The sequence below is a fragment of the Tenrec ecaudatus genome, chromosome 4, assembly GCF_050624435.1.
Source record: "Tenrec ecaudatus isolate mTenEca1 chromosome 4, mTenEca1.hap1, whole genome shotgun sequence".
NCBI classification, from domain to species: Eukaryota; Metazoa; Chordata; class Mammalia; order Afrosoricida; family Tenrecidae; genus Tenrec; species Tenrec ecaudatus.
In genome coordinates this window covers 105,048,765-105,071,677 of record NC_134533.1, presented here as the reverse complement: position 1 = coordinate 105,071,677, position 22,913 = coordinate 105,048,765, and the positions used below count along the sequence as shown (strand labels likewise).

Sequence of the window (22,913 nt, the reverse complement as noted above, 5' to 3'; positions counted from 1 at the left end):
TATGCTCAGGCCAGGTGAGCCCTGTCCCCTACTCCAGCATCAGACAAATCATAGTGGTGGACCTCAATATGACATGGCAATCCATTCCCCTTCGCAAGGGATTGGTTTGGGAGTAAACAAATGACCTAATTCTGGCCAATGAGATAAAAGGAGCTGCTAGAGGTCTTGGAAGAAAAGTTAAATGAGACTAAATGGTTATTAAATGAAACAATAAATTTCATTACCAAGGCACAAGATGAAAATCATTCTGTGATTTCTGAAGATGATCTTTAATTACTTCCCATCCTGATTCTATTCTCCTCCTTTTGCAAGGCATACTAGAGTCAATAAATTCTCTTTGTGTAGTAGAGTAAGACTGAGAAATCTCCAGCGATTGGGTATTTTCATTAAAGACCTAAAAAAAACAAAAATGGTTTTGCTGATATTGTTTTTTAATAGCTCAGCTGAAAAAAAAGTTACTCCTCAACTAAAGACACAGGCAAGTCATAAGGAAGAGTAATAAATCACAGAAATATACACAGGTATACCTTGGAGACATTGCAGGTTCAGTTTCAAGCTACAGCAATAAAGTTACAAAGCAAGTAATAGGAATTTTTGGTGTTCCAGTACATATAAAAGTTATTTTTATACATCCTGTAGGTCTAGTCAGTATGTGCAACAATATGGAAAATATTTTAAAGACTGTGAAAATTACCAAAATGTGACAAAGGCATAAGTTGTTGGGAAAATACTGACAACAGACTTGCTCACCACAGGGCCACCACAACCTTCAATGTGCAAAACTGACGCACACTAAAACACTGGGCAATAAAGTGAATTATGCCTGTATCGGTGTGATAATGCAGTGAGAATCAAACATACTGAAATAAACATAATGGCTCTTTAAAAAGAGGTGCTATAACAAGTAACATACCAGTTTTATTTCCTGGAAACATTTACTAAAAGCACCAACACATCTAAAAGTAAATCAAGGCCTACTTTCTCAAAGGGACCAAATCTTTAATTTGTTATCACGAAAATGTTTAACAGAGTAGAATTACTATCTAGGTCTGTTAACCAAATCTCTGGGAAGAAATTTGTACTCACAAAACATGAGGTCCCCAACTGATGAATGAACAGACAAAAAAAAATTCATGTAGCCATACATTTCAGCCATGACATGGAATATGTATTGATAAATGGCCCATTATGGATGAATCTTGAAAACTTTATGCTAACTCAGTGGTTCTCAACCTTCCTAAGGTCATGACCCTTTCATACAGTTCCTCCTGTTGTGGTGACCCCCATCCATTATATTATTTTTGTTGCTACTTCATCACTGCAATGTTGCTACTGTTATGAATCAGGCAACTGTGAAAAACGAAACAAGGCACACTCAAAAGGATATATAGTGGCTTCTCTCTACAGAAATGTCTAAAATAAGCTTTATTTGGACATTTCCCATAGAGACAGAAAGTGGATTAGTGGTTATTAGGGACTAGGGCAAGGGGAAAAATCAGGACTGACCACTAATAGATGTGAGGTTTCATTTTGAGATGTGGAAAATTTTCTAGAATTAGATGGTATGAATTTTCACTATTTACACAGTGTAGTAAAAATACCAATATTCACTGAATTGTGCATTTTATATAATAAACTGAATTTTATAAGCGATTTTATCTTATTAAAAAGAAAACAGAGGGTGGGGTGGAAAGGGGGAACCGAATATCAGGATCTACATATATTTTCCTCCCTGGGGGACAGACAACAGAAAAGTGGGTAAAGGGAGACGTCAGACAGTGCAAGATATGACAAAATAATAATTTATAAATTATCAAGGGTCCACGAGGGAGGGGGAGCAGGGAGAGAGGGCAAAAAATGAAGAGCTGATGCCAGGGGCTTAAGTGGAGAGCAAATGTTTTGAGAATGATGAGGGCAATGAATGTACAAATTGATGTATGTATGGATTGTGTGATAAGAGTTGTAAGAGCCCCTAACAAAATGTTTTAAAAAAAACAATTTAAATATCAGTAAAGTCAAGGTCATATTATTTCCCACAGATCTTAAAAGAATGAAAAGATAGTCACTAGTTTTCATGAAATTCACATCTGCAGAAGAGTTACCTTTTAAATTAAAACTGTAATTCCGGCTATTTATTATATTTTGAATAAAAAAGTTACATGCACAGAGTATAACTTTTTCAGAGTATGTGCAAAAGTACGAGGAAAAATAGCAGGAAGCTTCAAAATCTGACAGCAACTCCACTGCTGTGATACAAATGTCGAAACAAAGATTTAAGGGTACCTGGTGACAAACATCTGCCATCAACCCAACCAAGTCCTCCTTAACAGCAATATTACGGAATCCTGAAGAATATTTTCCTCTACTTCCAATGTGACTGATTTCATTCACTAGCAGATCATATAAGTTGTATAAAATGCTTTTCCATTTTGTTGATTCATAAGCACCTGTAATCCCAAAATTGTAACTGTTATATAAACGTACACTCTACTGTCAACTTACACATTCACTGCCAAGGTGGAAACATACTTGCAGGACTAATGCTTCTTCTACATCCCTCAGTCTCTACGTTCTAACCTTCTCCATTCACACTCAAGCAGCTGCAGCATTAGTTATAAAGCTCTTCTCTGTTTTGGTCTAAAATCCTTCTCCAATTTCTCTCTCTCACAAAGCAAATGGAGTTAGCGTGCTCTTTTTCAGACGAGAACCAACTTCTCTATGTCTTTTTTTACGTAAGAGAAAAACTAGCCGTTTTTTGAAAACTAGTATAGAAATGATACATATTCAGATTTATAACCCTTCTTAATTAAAATGCCAAGTATATAAAATGTGGTTAACATGTAATCTGTTGTCTGGTCAATATAGGGAGCAATAGAACTGTTACTTCCCATAAAGCAAGGTACCACCTATCAATTAATGTAGCTTAAAAATACATTAGCCTTCCTGGCTGTCTCAACTGTCAAATTATCTAAATGTTTCATTAAAACACTTCACATTTCACTAAAAAAAAAATCCATTGCTAGCGAGTTGATGTCAAATCGTAATGATCCTATAGGACAGGGTAGAACTGCCACTTGGAGATTCCAAGGTTATAACTCTTTACAGGAATACCAAACCCTGTCTTTCCCCTTTGGAGTCACTGATGGAGTCAAACTGCTGACCCTGTGGATCACAGCCAATGAGTAACATTTCATTACACCTCCTAACCTAAGTATTTCCTAATCCTCACCCTGCTGAGAGCTATGTGATAGATCGAAAAACCATCATTATGTGAGTTACACTGGTTTTCTTGCTGCGATCAATGTGTTTCCTACTGTTTCAGCCATTACTCAGTATGTCATGCTATTATAGTCTGCCTGCTAAGCTGGCCATGACAAACTGACCCAAACGTTATGAACAGCTCAAAGTAACCTGCAGCCAGAGTAGAAATGCACGCACCCAGCACCCACTCTACCCACTACCGTCCCCACGAGCTGAAGGAGGACTCTTGGTGAAGTGTAGGGGAACCAGCTAAGTCAGTGTTTGCTGGTTGATTTCCAAGACACAGAATCTGGAGTAACTATGAGGCTTATGGCAACAGTATTTCCTTTCTACCTACTATCTCATGGAAGCGATTTATATGTGTTTTCCTTAACATCTGAATAAACTGACTGGCTGTTTTCAGTCCACATGTCTCCATCTTATCTTCCAATATCAACAATATGGGAATAAACAAGTTCCTAAATTCGCTAGTCCTCACACCTTACGTCATACCTCTTCGCCTAATCACTGCTGCATAATCAGGTCCTGGGGGGGGGTACAGTGTGTCTTAGCTGTTGGCATTCTTCAAAACACCCAACAACACAGGGTTAGAGTTAGAAAAAAAACAAACACCCAACAATATTGAACATGATCTAATTTGCTACCACAGCTTCAAATTCTAAATGGGAAAAACAAGTCTCCTGGTGACCAATATAATCAAGCAGCTATTCTTGCCCACAGGAGGTCTTACCCTCTGACAGAATACTGACTGCATTCTTTGCCTGTTTTCAAGAAGACGCAAATTCATAACAGTAAAAACTACCTTTTTCTGGAGTTTTGGCTCCCTTTGGATGATGGATGTAAATGTGCAGTTGAAATAATTCAATAATTATTTCTTTTAAGGATCCATTAAATCTATGTTGAGTCCAAATATACAGCAAGCTCGGAAGAATTTCATCTCCTAATTCGCACACTCGAATCCGAAAGTTGACTGCCAAAATCTTGAGGAAGATAATAAGGGCAGCTAAGATGTGATCAAGACCTGCTGAGCTCTTTTCTTGTCTGAGAGAGAAAACAACAAACTCAATTTGGTGGAACAGGGGAAGGCAAACTGCAAGTACAAAAGACAGCTTAAGAACTGCAAGTCCAGAGGGAAAGATCATTTAATTCACAAGTTCCAAAAGCCTTAGTTTCAAAGTCATGTAGGAAAGTAAATCACAGGAGCAAGATACAATCAAAAGTACAACTCTTACTTGGGGTCTAGGGGACCACTGTTGTGAACTAGCTTCTTCTGCTCCTAACACTGTCTAAAAACATGCAAAATGGATATGTGGAAACTACCATTTTAAAATGCACCACAGTAAAACTGAAAATGCCACATACATTTGATACTGATTTTTCCCCAAAATAATATTCCTATTTTATTTTATTCTTAATGCACACACCTATCCTCAGGATGAGATAAATGAAATACTTAGATGGCTAACTTCTTATGTCATCAGAAGAGCAGGACATCACTTAACATCCCAGATGTTGAATATTCAGAATGTGTTGTACCTGGTTGACATGTTCTTTGGGAATCCACTAAGTCTACTCTTCCTTTACTCATGAAAAGGTAGCATTAAATCAGTGAAGTTAAAACAGTCATAGAAGAAGAGCAAATAAATTTTTCAATGTCCAACAAAATAGAAAGGTTCGATTACCTTGCACACTGGATAGCCTTGGGGAAAAAATCCAGAAATTTGGAATTTAATACATCTGTTTGTGAACTGCATCCTTTGGCCACAGTATAAATTATTCTGGCTACTAAAACTCTATTAATGTGTTGTACAGGTTGAAGGTACAGCCTGAAGTACACAGACAATAATTCTGAAAGTTAAAAACAGTAATTTTAGTTATATAAACAAAAATTATAGACACACATAATTTTTAAACTAAATTTTAATAAATACCAAAAGGACAGTTCATTTTCACAAAAGTATGTCATTTATGTTTATGTGCAATATTTAAAGAAAATTTTAAAAATTCATTGTTTGCAGAAATAGAGAAGAACACAAAAAGAGAGGAGGCACAAATTGACAAGTGGGATCTACTGAAGACAAAACACATTAGTACATCAAAAGAATTCACCAAGAGAGTAATAAGAGAGTCACAGATTGTGAAAACATCTTTAGCAATGACACATCAGACAAAGGCCTTATTTTTTTTTTAGCTAGTTTTTTTTTTCTTTTTTCACATTTTATTAGGGACTCATACAACTCTTATCACAATCCATACATATACATACATCAATTGTATAAAGCACATCCATACATTCCCTGCTCCAATCATTCTCAAAGCATTTGCTCTCCACTTAAGCCCTTTGCATCAGGTCCTCTTTTTTTTTTACCCCTCCCTCCCCGCACCCCCCTCCCTCATGTGCCCTTTGTAATTTACACATCGTTATTTTGTCATATCTTGCTCTATCCGGAGTCTCCCTTCCCCCCCTTCTCTGCTGTCCCTCTCCCAGGGAGGAGGTCACATGTGGATCCCTGTAATCAGTTCCCCCTTTCCAACCCACTCACCCTACATTCTCCCAGCATTGCCCCTCACACCCTTGGTCCTGAAGGTATCATCCACCCTGGATTCCCTGTGCCTCCAGTCCTCATATGTACCAGTGTACAACCTCTGCCCTATCCAGCCCTGCAAGGTAGAATTCGGATCATGGTAGTTGGGGGGAGGAAGCATCCAGGATCTGGGGGAAAGCTGTGCTCTTCGTCGGTACTACCTTGCACCCTGACTGACCCATCTCCTCTCCTAAACCCCTCTATGAGGGGATCTCCATTGGCCGACACTTGGGCCTTGGGTCTCCACTCTGCACTTCCCCCCTTCATTCAATGTGATATATATATATATATATATATATATATATATATATATATATATATATATATACACACACACACACACACACACACACACACACACACACACATTCTTTTTTTTTTTTTGCATGATGCCTTATACCTGGTCCCTTTGGCACCTCGTGATCGCACTGGCTGGTGTGCTTCTTCCATGTGGGCTTTTTTGCTTCTGAGCTAGATGGCCGCTTGTTTATCTTCAAGCCTTTAAGACCCCAGACACTATCTCTTTTGATAGCCGGGCACCATCAGCTTTCTTCGCCACATTTGCTTATGCACCCATTCAGACAAAGGCCTTATTATTAAAATCTACAATACTCTGCTAAATTACAATAAGAAAAAAACAAATTGTCCACTGAGGAGGTAGGGCAAAGGACCTGAATAGAAGTCTCACAGGGGCAGGAATCCGAACGGCCAACAAACATATGAGAAAATGTTCCCGATCATTAGCCATAAGGGAAATGCAAAGTACAACTATGAGGTACCACCTAACACTCAAAGGTAGCCCAATTCAAAAAATCAGAAAGTAACAAGTGTTGGAGGGGCTATGGTGAGATGGGAACTCTTGTCCACTGTGGGGGATCTATGGAGTCATTATGGAAATCGATTTGACAAAATCAAAACCAGGCGTATACCCAGAAGAGGCAAGAAACAAACCACAGCCAGACATCTGTGCTCCAATGTTCATCGCGGCATGGTTCACAATTAAAAGGAGTTGGAAACAACCCAAATTTCCATCAATGGACCAATGGATTAAAAAACTGGTACATCTATACAATGGAATCCTACGCATCCCTAAAAAGCAGTGATGAACGCATGAAGCACATTGCCGCATGGGAAGAACTGGAGGAAAGTATGCTAAGCGAAGTAAGCCAAGCACAAAAGGACAAGTACAACATGAGTCAGCTGAGGTAAGTTTAAAAATGCAAAAGGGCCACAGGGGAAAAGCTAGTATATAAATACATTCCTGGGGTGAGGTCCAGGTAGTATCGCAGGGGCCAGGCCAATCCAGGGATACATACGCCAGCCAACTTAAAGGAGGGGAAAAGGGTAAAAAAAGACATGGGTAGCAGAGGAACAGGATCCTAACCCACCCGAGGGGAGGGTATTGTTGATTATCTCCACAGGAGGGAGAGAGGGACCAGATTTCAACCTGGTGTGCCAAGACGTGACTGCAACATACCAACATGAAGCAGCGAACCAACCGAGAGGTCGGTGGGGCTGGCCCCGATCCCAGCTAGGTGGACCTCCCTCCCTGCCCGCCAGAAGACCTCTGTACTTCAGAGGACAGCACGGAAGCTGCACTTCTCTAGGCAGGAACAAAGGAAGAGGGAGAGCGGCCTACCAATCCCGGAGGAGAATATTCTGTCTCAGAGCACCCAGTGCACAGAGAGAACCACAGGGCCAGCCCCACCACGAGACAGGACATCCCTCACTGAGTCAAAGCGCCACAAGGGACAACTGGAGACAGTGTGGGGATTTTGCCCAATCTGACCCCACTAAACCTGGGCGAAACACTACAAGCATGCAACAGAGCAGCAAGGAGAGCAAAGCCGCAAAGTCCCCGAGGAATACCAAAAATAGATTTGGGAGCCAGGACGTGGCACCCTATCAGACTTGACAGGAAAACACTCCTAAAGGTCAACAGACCGACCTGAAATTATTTATAGGCTTTTCTTTCTTAGGTGTTGTTTTTGGGGGGGCGGTTGTTGTTACTGTAGCTGTTTTGTTTTCTTTTGTTATCTTTTTGTCTTGTTTTTATGCCCATTATTGTTGCTGCATGTCTATCTAGATAAGATAGGCGGGATAAACAATTCGGAAAAAACAACGGGACCAACGGTTGGGGGGTCATAGAAAATGGGGAGGCAGAGGAAAGGAATCAAGGGCCAGGGCAACAAGCCCAGGGATAAGGAAACAATAGCGATCTAAAATCACCTTCGAGGAGGGCATAGAATGCCTGGGGATGCTTGATCAAGGGCAATGTAGCTGAGAGGAATTATTGAAACTGAATGAAGGCCAAACAAGATAGTGGGACAAGACGGAAGTAGAAGAAAGAACTAGGAGGCAAAGGACATTTATACATGCAAGTACATATGTACACACACTTATATATAATGATAGATCTATGTACAACTCTATGTACACATGTGTATTTGTTAAATAGTATGGCAGCAGATGGACATTGGGTCTCTCTACTCTAGTACTCCCTCAATGCATGAACACTTTGTTCTAATAACCCAGCATTCTGGTATGCTCACCTTTCCTGACATGATCGCTGAAGATAAAATGAGTATATAAGCAAATGTGGTGAAGAAAGCTGATGGTGCCCGGCTATCAAAAGATAAAGTGTCTGGGGTCTTAAAGGCTTGAAGAGAAACAAGCGGCCATCTAGGTGAGAAGCAATAAAGTCCACATGGAAAAAGCACACCAGCCTGTGGGATCATGAAGAGTCTATGGGATCTGGTTTTGAGCATCAAAGACCCAAAACAAAAAAAACAATATCGATGTGAATGAGGTGGGGCAGGCGGAGTGGAGCGCCAAAGCCCATCTGTAGACAAAGGGATATCCCCTTACAGAAGGGATACAAGGAAGAGACAAGTCAGTCAAGTAGAAAGAGAATGATTTGAAAATGATGACGGCTGTATGAGCCCCAATGAAACGATCCTTAGAGAAATGAGAATAATACTTTCAGAAGTGTATAAACCAGATGAAGTACATGTTGAAAAACAACTGCTCCACATTTTGAAATTTTGGTTTAATAGTTCTATGATTATACAGCAATACTTATTTTCAAAACCTTTTTCTGTCAAGGTCCCCAGGGAATGCTGAAAGTGGACTTTGGGGCCAGGGCGTGGTACCCCAACAGACTGGACTGGAAAACATTCCTAAGGGCCAGCAAACGATCCCTGAACTAACTACAAGCTTTTCTTTCTTGATGTGTTTTGTTTTGTTCTTTGTCAGTGATTTGTTGTTGTTTTGTTGTCTGGTTCTATACTGTTGCTTTGTTTTCCTCTGTCTTTGTTTTCGTGCATGTTATTATCTCCACAGGTCTGTCTAAATAAGACAGGCTGGATGAACTATCTGGAGGAAAAACAACGGGACTGACAGTTCCTGGGGGACTTGGGATAGGGGGAGTTGAGGGGGTAAGGAAGTGGTGTGAACAAACCCAGGGACAAGGGAACAACATGGGACCCAAAATGGTGGTGAGGGGGGAGTGGCAGGCCTGGTAGGGAATGATCAAGGGTAAGGTTACGTAAAGAAGAGGTATAGCTGTAACCCAGGTGGGGACGGAGCATGGTAGTAGGGCAGGAGGAAAGTCAAGGGAGATGGAGGAAAGAGCTAGGAGTCAAAGGGCATTTATAGAGGTCTAGACAATGACATGTACATGCAAATATATATATGAGGATGGGAAAATAGATCTATGTGTCTATATTTATAGGTTTAGTATTAAACTGGCGGAAGGACCGTGAGACTCTACTCAAGCACTCCCTCAATGAATGAATACTTTCTTTATTAAATTGGAACTCTATGATGCTCACCCTCCCGACACAACTGCTGAAGCCAAAGCGGGTGAACAAGTAAATGTGGTGAAGAAAGCTGATGGTGCCCGGCTATCAAAAGAGATAGTGTCTGGGGTCTTAAAGGCTTGAAGATAAACAAGCGGCCATCTAACTCAGAAGCAACAAAACCCACATGGAAGAACACACCAGCCTGTGTGATCACGTGGTCCCGAAGGGATCAGTTATCAGGCATCAAAGAACAAAAAAATCATCTCATTGTGTGCTCACCTCCCCAATACAATTGCTGAAGTCAAATGGGTGCATAAGCAAATGTGGCGAAGAAAGCTGATGGTGCCCAGCTATCAAGAGATAGTGTCTGGGGTCTTTTGATACCACTACTTCTACCTGGGAATTATTTAGAAACGTGTTGATTTTCAATAGAGTATGACAGAAGAAAACAGAATTATAGTAGAAAATAAGAGAGATATAAATGTAGAAAAGGCAATTGGAAGAGCAGTGACATTTGAGCAGAGGATGAAAAGAAACCAGCCAAACAAAAGGGATCCTCTGATAAAAAGTGGACAGTCTGAAGGTTGTGACGGTTAGGTAGCATGGACTAGTTCCCACCCACAGCACCCCTAGGACCAGAAGGAAACACTGCATGGTCCTGTGCCGGCCTTGAAAGATGATCCACAGCAGTGCAAGAAGAAATAATCCAGTATTTTTTTCCCCTCAAAAGGAGTCCCTAAGTGGTGCAGAGTTAACATGCTGACTGGTAAAGGAAAGACTGGAGTCCACGCAGACTTGGAAACTCACTGGGGCGGGTCTGCCCTGTCCTAGAGGGTCACTCTAGTGTGCATCAACTCGACAGCAGTAGCTGGGTTTGGGGTTGGTGGTCGTGGATCAAATGCTGAGCTGTTAACCTCAAAGTTGGCAGATCAAACTCAGCTGAAATCTACAGTCTCAGAAACCCTAAGGAACAGTTCTATGATGTCCTACAGCACCACCATGAGTTAGAATGGACTCAATGGCAGTGCGTTGTCTGTTTTGGCTTATACAAAATATAGATTTTTACAACAGACCTCATTTCTTGATGAGAGCCCTCAGAAGATAAAACAAATGTCAGACAAGGTAGTGATCTCGAAAAATAATCCTACAAAAAGGGATGATTTTTTTGAAATTAAAGACAATTGTTCTCTTCCCATCTCAAGCAAGGAAAATGAAAACCAAAACCGCTTGGAGGCAACTAATCCAGAGGACTAACAACCCACATGAACCCCAGTCTCATCCTCCTCCTCCAGCCTGGTACGAGAACTATATCCTACACAGCGGTCAACAACAAGCACTTGGACCAGGAAAACAACAGAAGGTCCCTGTGAGAAAAGAAGAAAGATGTAGGGCAAAAACCACATTCATAAAATGATAAGGCTTTCTAGTCTGATAAGAAACTGGAGGAACTCCCTGGACTACTGCCTAAGACAACCATCTTCTTGTTGGAATGAAAGCCATTTCCAGAGGCCACCTTTCAGCGAAATAAGACACAGGCTGAAATAAACAACATCTATGCAGAGTATGTTCCTTAGAACTATGTAAGACCAAAGGGCAATGTTTGGCCAAAAGTAAAGATGAGATTTCCTAGCTCGCCACATCCCCTCCAACATTTGTTGCTCTGATTGGGGCTAACCTCAAGGTTGTTAGGTGGTATCTCATGATTGTTTTAATTTGCATTTCTCTGATGGCTAATGATCGGGAGCATTTTCTCATATGTTTACTGGCCATTCAGGTCTCCTCTTTAGTGAAACTTCTTTTCAGATCTTTTGCCCACTTACTCTGGGGATTAACTGTTTCCCTGTTTTTGCAGGCTAGGAAAGTATTGTCGATTTTAGTAATGAGCCCTTTGTTGTGTCATTGCTAAAAATCGTCTTCTAGTCTGTGGGTTCTCTTGACTCTCTTGGAGAAATCGTTCTACGCACATAGGTGCTTTATCCTTAGTATATCCCACTTGACAATTTCAAGTTCACCTCTGGGTGTCCCCTTCCCTATTGCAGTTAGCCTATGTATTTCCTGAGCCAAGGTTCTTAGGTTTGTCCCGATTCCTTCGTTGACAGTCCTGATAATTTGGGGTTTTACTTCTACGTCTGTGATCCACCTTGTTTGTTCTTGTGCATGGGGTGGGGTAAGGTTCTTGTTTCATTGTTCTACAGGTGGATATCCATTGTTTCCGACAACACTTGTTAAAGAGGGCATCTGCCTCCCACTTGATGCTTTTTGGGCCCTTGACGAAGAAGGGAACAGAATGGATCAGCAACGGGAGCAAATCCAAGCCACAAAGCCCCGGAGGAGCCTCCAAAATAGACTTCAGGCTAGGAAGGGCAGTTCCTAGAATCCCCACCCGCCCCAGGACCAGCGGGGAGAAAGTCATAAAGGTCACTGCACGGATCTGGAATTATATAATGTTTTTAGTCCCCCCCCCTTAATTATTATTACCATATATACTCATGTGTAAGCCAAGTTTTTCAGCACTATTTAATGGAGTTTTTGTGGTAAAATTAGGTGCCTTTGTCTGATATTCTCGTCAGCTCATACTCCAGTATACAACACACAGTATCTCTTTTTTTCTTTTTTTATTCAATCTTTTTGTTGTTATTTCCGTTATTGTTGGTTTTAACTACCTCTATAAGACAGGCATGGGAAGCAAGCTTGAGGAGAACAAAACAGGACTGACGCTTGGTGAGGGCCTTGGGGAAGGAGGCGGCAGGCGAAGGAAGCACTGATCAAAGGACGCCATAGACTGGGGGGGGGGGGGACGGGACTAATCCCATAGGCAGGGAATTAAAAGAAACAAGGCTGGCTTGGCACTCCAGATTGAGGTCTGGTCCCTTTCTCACTTTCCTGTGGAGACATGACAAATACTCTCCTCCTGTGTGGTTTAGTGCCCTGTTTCACAACTGGGACAGGTAGGATAACCGATCCCAAAGAGAAAACAACGGGGCAACTTCTCTGTGGGGCCAAGGGAGAGGAGGGGGGAGGGGGGAGCCAACAAACCCAGGGACAAGGGAAGAATAAGAGACCTACAACTGATGGCAAAGAGGGCATACAACGCCTGATGGGGTCTGATCGTGTGCAATGTAGCAGAGATAAAGTACTGAGAGTTGAATGAAGATTGAAGATGGTAGTGGGACAGGAGGAAAGTAAAAAGGGAAGAAGTAGGAGGCAAAACATTTATAGAAGCATAAATATAGGCGTCTATATATGTAAATGCACTATTATTATAAAGATAGGGGTATAGGTCTAAGTACATATACTTAAATGTTAAGTATTCAGGTAGCAGATGGACATTGGGTCTCTAATCAAATACTCCTTCAATGCAAAGAACACTTTTGTTCTAATAACCTGGCATTCTGTGATGTTCACCTTCCCAATACAATTGTTGAATTCAAAATGGGTGCATAAGCAAAAGTGGTGAAGAAAGCTGATGGTGCCGGGCTATTAAAAGAGATAGTGTCTGGGGGGTCATAAAGGTTTAAAAGTAAACAAGCAGCCATCTATCAGGGAAGCAACAAAGCCCACATGGAAGAAGCACACCAGCCTGTGCAATCATTAAGTGTCAATAGGATCAGATAACAGGCATCAGAAGATCGAAAACAAACAAACAAAAAACATATTGTTGAGAAGGAGGGGGGTGGAGCAGAGACCCCAAACCCATCTGTAGACAATAGGACATCCCCTCACAGAAGGGTCACAAGGAAGGGATGAGTCAACCAGGGCGCAGTATAGCACCAATGAAACACACAATATTTCTCTGGTTCCATGAGGCTTCCTCAACCCTCACAATCATGACCCGAGTCCTGCCTTTCACTGCAGACTAGACTGGAGTATATGCACAGATAGAGAGAGAGATAAGAGCTCAGGACACACGGAATCCAGGAACAAGAACAGGAGTAGCGATACCAGGAGGGGAGGGGTAAGATGGGAAGAGGAGGCTATGATGGGGGAACTGATTGCAATGATCGACACATAACCCCCCCCACACACACACACACATACACACACACACACACACACACACACACACACACGGAAGAACAGAAACCATGGTGGAAGGGAGACAGCAGTCAGTGTAAAATACGAAAATAATAATTTATCAAGAAACCATAAGGGTGGGAAGGGAGAGAGAGGGAAAAAAGAAGCTAATACCAAGGCCTCAAATAGAAAGTAAATGTTTAGAAAATAATGATGGTACATGTACAAATATGCTTGATGCAATTGAGGTATGGATTGTTATAAGGGTTAAGAACCCCCAATAAAATGATCTTTTGATTAAAGATAAAAGTTAAGATGAGAAGGTAGAGAGTCAGGGAAACCATACAAAGACACGCAAATGGGGAACCCAGGGCATGCAACCAGTGTTACAGAACAATTTGTGAAATACTGAATGTATAAACTTTCTCAACTAAAGCACAATAAAGAATTTTTAAAAGAAATAAGCCAAAATTAACCAAACATCCATGGACACTTAAGTTTATTTCAACACATAGTGAACCTCTATTACAAAGGTACTCTTGAGTTTCCTAGACAGTAAGTCTTTTTAAGAGAACAGGTTCATCTTTCGGCCTTCGAGAGGCGGTGTGTTTGAACTGCTGACCTTGTAATTAGCAGCCCAACACAGAACCCCTGCATGCCACCTGGGCTCCTTATCAAATAAAAGATAATGTTCATCTCTAGATGATGAAAAAATAAAGAGAGCTTCAGAGCATAACGCAGCTGATGGAATCAGCAACAAGAAGGAAGAACTCCCTTTGTTTCGGTGTGATTAGTTCACACTACATTTTCAACTATGTGAATGATTCAGACTGTTTTAGTGAGAAAACTGGCCAAGTAGCCTACTAATCACTGGCTGTATCTCCTGTCTGCTACTTAGGCTTGTTCTGTTTGAGACACACCTTGCCTTATGTTCAGAGCAGCAGGAAAGGCCCAATTAACTCTAACGCAAGAGCTATTGTTGTTAGCTGCTTCTATTGTCTTAACAAACAGTCTCTATTGTATTTCTTTTTGTTTGTTCCAGAAGAAGCAAGTTTCTATTTTATTTCTGTGGATTCTAGTAATTATTGCAATAACTACACAGATCTTACAGACAAAATCCATGATTTAAAGGGTTCACTGAGGAAGTGAACAAGTTGTAAGGCCAGTGAGAAAAGCACTGGGTGGAGTTGCTTATCAGGTCATTACAAAGTTCTTTCAGAACTGCTAATAAATGCCCAAAGGGCATACCACTGCACTGGACGTCTCAAGCTGAAGAAAGATATTCAGCTCAAATTCCTAGGGTCAGCAAACCCAGCACCTTAAATTAAGTGCCCAGAGGCACCCCAGTTCATAAGCTCAGTCCAAGAGCACTCAGCTCCACTCCATGGGTCAGCAAGCCCAGCTTCCCCAATTAAGTTACCGGAGGCACCCCACTCTGCAAGCCAGTCTCATGCACAAAAGCACCCAGCTTTACTTCCTCCATGGGCTGGGAAGTCCACCATTCTGTTCTCTGCTCTGGCTTCTGGTGCAATCGCTATCTTCTGGATCCAGGTGGACAGCAGAAAAATCTCCAGTCCAGAGGATTCGGTCCACTTTGAGTTCTTATTGGTAATGAGATCCTCCTGCTTTTTAGAGGGCTTGTTTTATACACAACAGTATAGCATTCCAGGAATCTTGTTCACAATTACTCACAAGTGACTCCTAACAGTATCTTCCCGATTTTCTTGAACAGACCCACACAGGAAAAGCTTGTTCAGTGGAAGTTGGAGACTTTGGAAAGAAGAACCAAATTAAATACCTCACAGCCCCCAAAATATTGTCAAGTCAATTCCAACTCACAGCAAACTCATGTACAATTGAGAATAAAGCACTGCACAGTCACTATGTCAATCCAGCTCGCTAGGGGTCTTCTTTTTCAATGACTGCAAACTTCAGCAAGGAGGATCCAGGGAATGGCCCCTTCTCATAGCAGGTCCAAAACATGAGGCAAAGCCTCCACACGCTTGCCTCTAAGGAACATTCTGGTTGTACTTCTTCCAAGACAAAATAGTTCTTCTGGCAGTATAGTCAATATTCTTTGCCAACATCACAAATAAAAGGGATCGATCTTGTTCACTGCACAGGTTTCACATGCGTATGAGGCAACTGAAACACCAAGGTTCACATTTGTCCTTGGTGTGACATCTTATATTCTTGAACACTTTAGGGCTTTGAAGCAGATTCAGCCAATACTTTACCTCATTTGATTCTTCACTGTTGCTTCCATTGGTGACTGTGGATTCAAGTAAACTGAAACTCAAACCTGTGAGAAGACCTTTATCCATGTGGGATCAATAAAATGCAATCCAGGAATAAGGACACTGACTAGGTCATCATTCTGTGGTCTATGAAGAGGTCATTTTGAAATGACACATTGGCAATAAAGAACTGTATATCCAAAGATATCTCTAAAATGTTAGTCAGTCTTATTACATGGTTTGAGGACCTTCGCCTGTAGTCAATGAAAAAGTGTGTCCTGACTTCAGGGCTGGTGGCATCAGTCTTTCAACCCTGGCTTACAGCACCTTATTCATGCCAAATCTCTGTCGGACCCAGGACCCCTTCATTGGCGACACCAGACATTGAAGGATTTCAATCTCTCGTCATGATTACTTCCATCTCTGGTCTCTCAGTATGTCTCCCAGTTAGCATCAACACTAGACTGTACCTGCAACTCATTACGCAGGCCCAGTCAACCATCAGGCCCACTCATTTTATATCCATCACCTTGCCAAATCAAAACCTAACTCACTGCTACTGAGTCAACGTCTACTCGCAGCAACCCTGCAAAGGATTCCTGCAGCTATAAGTTGTTACTGGAGCGATAGCACCATCTTTTCCCCACCGAGCTGCAGGGAGATTTGAACTGGTCAACATACGGTTAGCCTACCTGAGAGTATCACTAGGACTCCTTTTCACCTTACCTGTAAATTGCCAATTTGAGGAATGATATCTTTGTGTCTCATATTTTCGAAACACTTAAAAATGTCAAGCACACTCTTTTCAACTTGAAATTTTCATTTTAATATAATGACTGAGTTTTTTGGTCATTTGTTCCATGTACCAAGGAACCCAAACATATCTGTCATGTGATTAATCACACTGCATTATAATTTTCATTGATTGGTTATTTGGTTTGTGCTTTTCTGCCACTAGACAGTCAACACCTTAAGGGAATAAAAGGCATTTTTCAAAACTGTGATTTCAGTTCTGCTGGCAGGCACCTACTGTGAGCGACTAAAGCACTGTAAATTACTGAGGGATCCTACATATAGATTGATGGCTAAAAAACATAAAATTTTATTTCACGAGGTAAATAAATTCACAAGCTTCAAAACATACCTAGCCACTGCTGCTGAGATATCTCACACCAGTATTTTCTCACTGAAAGAATGTCTTTGAGCAGTATGCTGCTACAGTCAGCTCCATAAATGGCACTATTAGAAGCGTCCTTTACTGTATCCATGACAAAATTCAAGAGTTCTTGACATTTTAGCCTAGGTGTTCCTACAGGAAAATGAAACAAGCAAAACATAAATATGAATGCAAACAAACTAAAAACACTTGAATGGCAATACTTAAATAAATTCCTATTACATTTATAGAGTAATGGTTGGCAAATTATGACCCATAAGCAAAATTGAGCCACCTGCCTATTCTTGTAAATAAAATGTTACTGGCACACTGCCATGCCAATCAATCTACGGCTGCTTTTGTGCTGAAACAGCACAGCAGAGCTTATGTAGCCAGCGAAGCCAAAATGTTGGCTATCTGGGTCCTTCTCAGAAATGTTTGCCAACCGCTTTGGGTCCATATAACAAGAAAAATACTGTACTGCATCCTTCATTATTCCATTTCTGACATTACACCTCAAGTGACCCAGAGAGTCTCGGCACTATTTGAAGAAATGATGTCAGAAAAATATGATTATAAGGATGTTGTTTATCAAGCCTGGTGTCCTTCTCCAGATTGGTCTCTCCTGACAGGTGCAGTGTGTGAGACAGACTCTCGCCATCTTTGCCTCCAACGAGCACTCTGGCTGAGCCTGTGCCGTGACAGATTTGTTTGTTCTCTGGGCAGTCAGTGGTCCTTTGAATATTCTTTGTCAGTCTCCTAATTCAAATATATGGATTCTTCTTTAGTCTTCCGTAGGAATTCAATGTCCAATGCCATTTGATCTCTTGACTGCTGTTTCTATGAGCGCTAACTGTGGATCTAAACAAAATTAAATCCCTGACTTCGATCTTTTCTATCATGTTACCTATTGTCTCAGTTGTGAGGATTTGGGTTTTATTTACACGGAGTTGTAATTCATAGTGAAGGCTGCGATCATTGATCTTCACCTAGCCAGTGATGTAGCACCATGTGCACCTCTCACATTTCTTATCACATTTTTAAAACTATAACCCCTCCACTGTATTATTAGAGCCTCAAAAAGGAATTAATGTTTTTCCTCAACATTGCATCCAGTGACTTCTCAAATTAACAAACACGTGTTGAAGGACAACAGACATTAGGACAGTGGTTCTCAACCTTCCTAGTGCGTGACCCTTTAATACAGTTCCTCATTTTGTGGTGACGCCCAACCATAAAATTATGTTCCTTGCTACTTCATAACTAATTTTGCTACTGTTATGAATGGTAATATAAATACCTGATATGCAGGATCTATTTTCATTGCTACAAATTGAACATAATTAAAGCATAATGATTAATCACAAAAACAATATGTAATTATATATTATGACATATTTATTTCTAATTACAAAAAAATGTAACTTTGTCTTGAAGCAGGGAGTAGAATGGGTAACAGTCTTCACAACAGGCACTCATTGTGGGCGTATCTGCATATGGGTGGACCCGCCTGTAAACGGATAGAGGAGCAGTGTCTGGGTTCCTAACACCATCAGAAATATGTTTTCCGATGGTCTTAGGTGACCCCTGTGAAAGGGTCATTCAACCGCCAAAGGGTCGCGACCCTATTTCATGCTCATGGAAGCAGCGGTCAAGGGATCAAACGATGTCTTCTATTAGTGAAACCTGCTGCAGAAGACCTCAGTAGAGCACTGGAAACAAGGACGTTACTTCGAGGACTAAGATGTGCCTGACCCAGCCACGGTATGCTCCGTGGCCTCATATGCGTGTGAAAGTTGGGCACTGAATAAGAAGACGGACGAGCTGACACATCTGACTGGGTTGCGGTGAAGAATACCGAAAGCACCATGGGCTGCTGAAAGGACAAACTAATCTGTTTTGGAAGAAGTCTTGCCAGAGCACTCCTTAGATGTAAGACTGGTAAGATGTCGTCTTATATACTTTGGGCATAAGATCAGGAGAGACCAGTCCCTGGAGAAGGCCGTCATGCTTGGCAAAGTGGAGGGACATGAAAGAGAGGAAGGCCCTCAGTGAGATGATTGACACGGTTGCTGCAATAATGGGTGCAGGCAAGGGAATAATTGGGAGGATGACGCAGGACCATGCAGTACTTCATTCTGTTGTCACTCTGGGTTGGAAAGACTAGACGGCACCTAACAACCACCACTCTATTTCCCCAGACCTTTGTCCCAAGTAAGAAGCCCTAACATGTATCTAATCCCATGTAGGGCTGCCAACAAGGTCAGGAGTCTGACCCAGGAGCTGTCTGCTCCGGCGAAGGTGTAGTCCTTGGAAATCTAAGGCAGTTCTTACTCAGATTGCTGAGTAAGAGTGACCTTGATGGCAGTGGGCTTTAAGGGTTTGCTCGCTTGTTTTTTGGCTTTATCCCAGTATATATCCACTTGTTGGCAATTTTGAGACGTGTTTTCAAGACGTAAGCTGACATTCTTTCGACAATCTGTCTGCACAGGACAACTAATTTCCAGGCAAAGATTTTACCGAGCCTCATGGAACTCAGAATTGTCTACAGATGGGTTTCTGTTCTTTACTCCCTAGGCTCTGTGGGTGCCAAAGCAGACAAATGCTGGCCGACATAAAGGATTGAACAGTGCGTGCACACTTGTTCCTTCCTATTGCTTTTCACACGTTTTAGTGCCATCTGTTTCTTCCATCTCATCTTAGCTATCAATGCTAAGCAAGCCTGGCAAGGTCTGGACCAGGGAGCCACATCATTTCCTAGTGGTTGCTGACATATCCAAAACCAAATAAACCAACATCACTGCCAGCATGGCCCCACGGAACAGATTAAACTGCCCCTGTGACTTAGAGACTGTAACTCTTGATGGGGTTAGAAAGCTCTGTCTTTGGAGCTGATTCCAAGTGGGGAGCAAATGTTGATGTATGTATGGATTGTGATAAGAGTTGTATGCGCCACCAATAAAATGATTTTTTTAAAAAGATCTTTCTCCATTGGAATGGTTGGTCCTGAACTGCTGACCTTGGCAGTTAGTAGTCCAACGTGTAACTGCTACACCACCAGGGCTCCAACCCATCCAAAAAGGCTGCAAATGTAGACACCTACCCTTTACAAAAGTTTTCATTGCCAGAGAAGCCCTGAGTGATTTTTATTCTGCAAAGAGACAGTAGGCCAATTAAGCTTAGGAACCTTGGTGGTCCAGACTTCTATGTCTAGTTACCCTCCAAACCTTTGAGAGAACAATAGCACATGAAGTCAGCTGAGGTGATCGTAACTCCCTGGTTTTGCTCATCAATGACGTTGATGTCTAGGTCACAAAAGGGAACTTGAGAAGAGAGAAGGCCATAAATAAAAACATCACTTTTCAAACATTAAAATTATTCTGCATTGATAATTTCACATGCCTTCTCTTTTAAAACAATACAATGATTTATTAATATATTTTCAAATGTGATACTGTTCTTTATACTCAAGTCTCCTATCGCTACTCTGAAATAGTGATACACAAACACAATCAAGGTGCTACTTCTTTTTTTTGAAAGAATGTTTGATACTACACAGAAACATTTGTGCAAAAGTGGCACTAAGATAGTTGATACCACATAGAATTACAGAAAAAGCACTTTATGACAATATTTCACAAATTCCCAAGAAGTCACTTATGAATTTGTGAAATATTGTGAATATATAAAGTAACTGCTACCATTCAGAACACAAAGAAGCTGGTATTTTGAATTTCTACTTAATAATGTGCAACACCATCAGGCTTTCCTCATTCTTAAACGAGATGTCACAGAGCCATGTTCTATAACTGAGAAGAGTCAACAGACTGCAGACCTTAAATAAATGTTTTGTGTCCAGTTGTTTTTTTTTTAATTATTAAACCATTTTATTGGGGGCTCGTACATCTCTTATCACAATCCATACACCCATCCATTGTGTCAAGCACATTTGTACATCTGTTGCCATCATCCTTCTCAGAACATTTGCTTTCTGCTTGAGCCCTCTGTGTGTCCAGTTTCTCGGCAGTTGTGCAAAGTCTATTTCTCGACAGAAATCAAGCAAGATACTGCATTTTAGTTAAAAACAAAACACCAAAACCAACTCTGCAATTTATCAACTGTGCAAGCCCAACATGGGAGCTATGACGGACTAGGAGTGAAAAAGGACCCTACACGGATTATCTGTCAACAGTGTGGGCTAAAACGTGTGGGCTCTGATGGCCAAGAACATTAATGTGATCGGGGAATAGGTTAGAACAAAAGACGTGGGTCCTGCTCCACTCTACACCAATCAGAGTGTACCGATGAAATGGAGCCGTACATCGTGATGATTACAGTGAAGAACAGTCAGTAAAGAGTGACTCCAAACTCAGTCTTTTCAGTTAAAGAAATCGTTCCGCCTACTTTAAAGGCCTCGGAGACAATAGCAGAGCATCTTAATATCTCAGAAGGTAGAAACAGTTAACAAGAAGCAAAGGGTCTTAACTCCACTTAAGTATGTTTAAGACGCAAAATGCTGTTTTGAAAGAAGACTCAAAAGTTGTGTTTGATCATTAAGGCTGAACTTTATCTCCGTGGCATATAAAGGCAATCCAAGCATGAGTCACTGAAACGGCAATTTTTTAATTGCCATTCTCTCAAATCTGAGATGATTCTATCATTCTTTGCTAATATAAAGTCCCCAAATATTTTACCTACAGTGTTAAAAATCAATATATTTACTAACAATTAGAATGAGCACTCAGCGTTTGCCTCACTATATTCAGATCCAACTCAAGCAACTCACCCATCACGCTACTTTTCTGAAACAGATAACGTCACTTACTTCTGTTTGCACATTTGATGAAGTACTTGAACAAGCTACTGATTTCTTGCATCTTTTTCTGCCTGGCGGACTGAGTTGACGCTGACACGTTTGGTTTTGCAGTTCTCAGACATTCTGTTTCCTTTTGAATATATTTCTGTAGAAATCTTGAAGGAGAAAACAAGCTCGTTAAATGCATCAATGTAAGTGCTTCCATTAGTCTAGTGACCTCAGAAAGCCGTGCTTGCCATCAGAGAGCTCCTTCAAACTGGCATAGCAACCATCCATGTACTGGCTGCAGGAAACACTTAAATCTCTCTTTCAGGACCTAACTCCCACACCACCGATGGACAGTCTAATCACAAGGCTCTCAATCCACACACCCCGGGTCTCCATGTCACTGGTTGTCCTTTCATTTTATATTCCGTATATACTCGGGTCTAAGCCGACCCGAGGATCAGCCAAGGCACCTAATTTTACCACAAAAACTGCACTGATAATAAAATGTGCTGAAAAACTCATCTTCTACACGCATATGTACAGGCGCTTGCAATGCTACTAACAATGCTCAGTCCACTGTCACACCTGTACCACTGTTTTCTTCACGACTTCCCTCTTCCCACAGGTAACTGATCATGTTGCTGGCCTTCAAACAGAAGCGACCCAGGACTGTTCAGGAAGTGCCAGTGCTAAACCGTGCCGCTAGCGTTCTTTTCTACATGCTCAAGGACTAGTAACTGCTCCTACTGTCTCTCTTATGCAAACAAGTCAAGCTTACGGAACTCTTGGAAGCCTACTTTATTTCAAACTATTTTATTCATCTTTCTCAAGTCTGATGATGTTTCTAGCTATAAATGTATAACTAGACTTATAACCAGATACACGTTCATTGCTGGAACGGATAGCCCTACGTAAAAATGTACCATCCCTGTTTGCCATGTCTTCTCATGGCCTGAACTTTGTTTGCTTTTTTAACTGAAAGGATTCTTTACTATTCTTCTTTGGATTCATTTTATAATTTGACACATGGTAATTACTTATTTTCAGAAGCAA

The 22,913-nt window shown here is 41.3% G+C and overlaps 1 protein-coding gene across 1 annotated transcript in view; it reads right to left on the bottom strand.

Annotated features, from left to right (window-relative positions):
• ATM (ATM serine/threonine kinase) overlaps positions 1-22,913 on the bottom strand; it is a 137,396-nt gene that overhangs the window by 107,877 nt on the left and 6,606 nt on the right. The window contains exons 4-9 of the mRNA XM_075546557.1: positions 21,882-22,027; positions 17,045-17,209; positions 4,944-5,109; positions 4,064-4,302; positions 2,284-2,447; positions 225-394 (exon numbers count right to left, since the gene is read on the bottom strand). Of these exons, the coding sequence (XP_075402672.1) occupies positions 225-394; positions 2,284-2,447; positions 4,064-4,302; positions 4,944-5,109; positions 17,045-17,209; positions 21,882-22,027 (1,050 nt within the window). The remainder of the gene's footprint in view (positions 1-224; positions 395-2,283; positions 2,448-4,063; positions 4,303-4,943; positions 5,110-17,044; positions 17,210-21,881; positions 22,028-22,913) is intronic.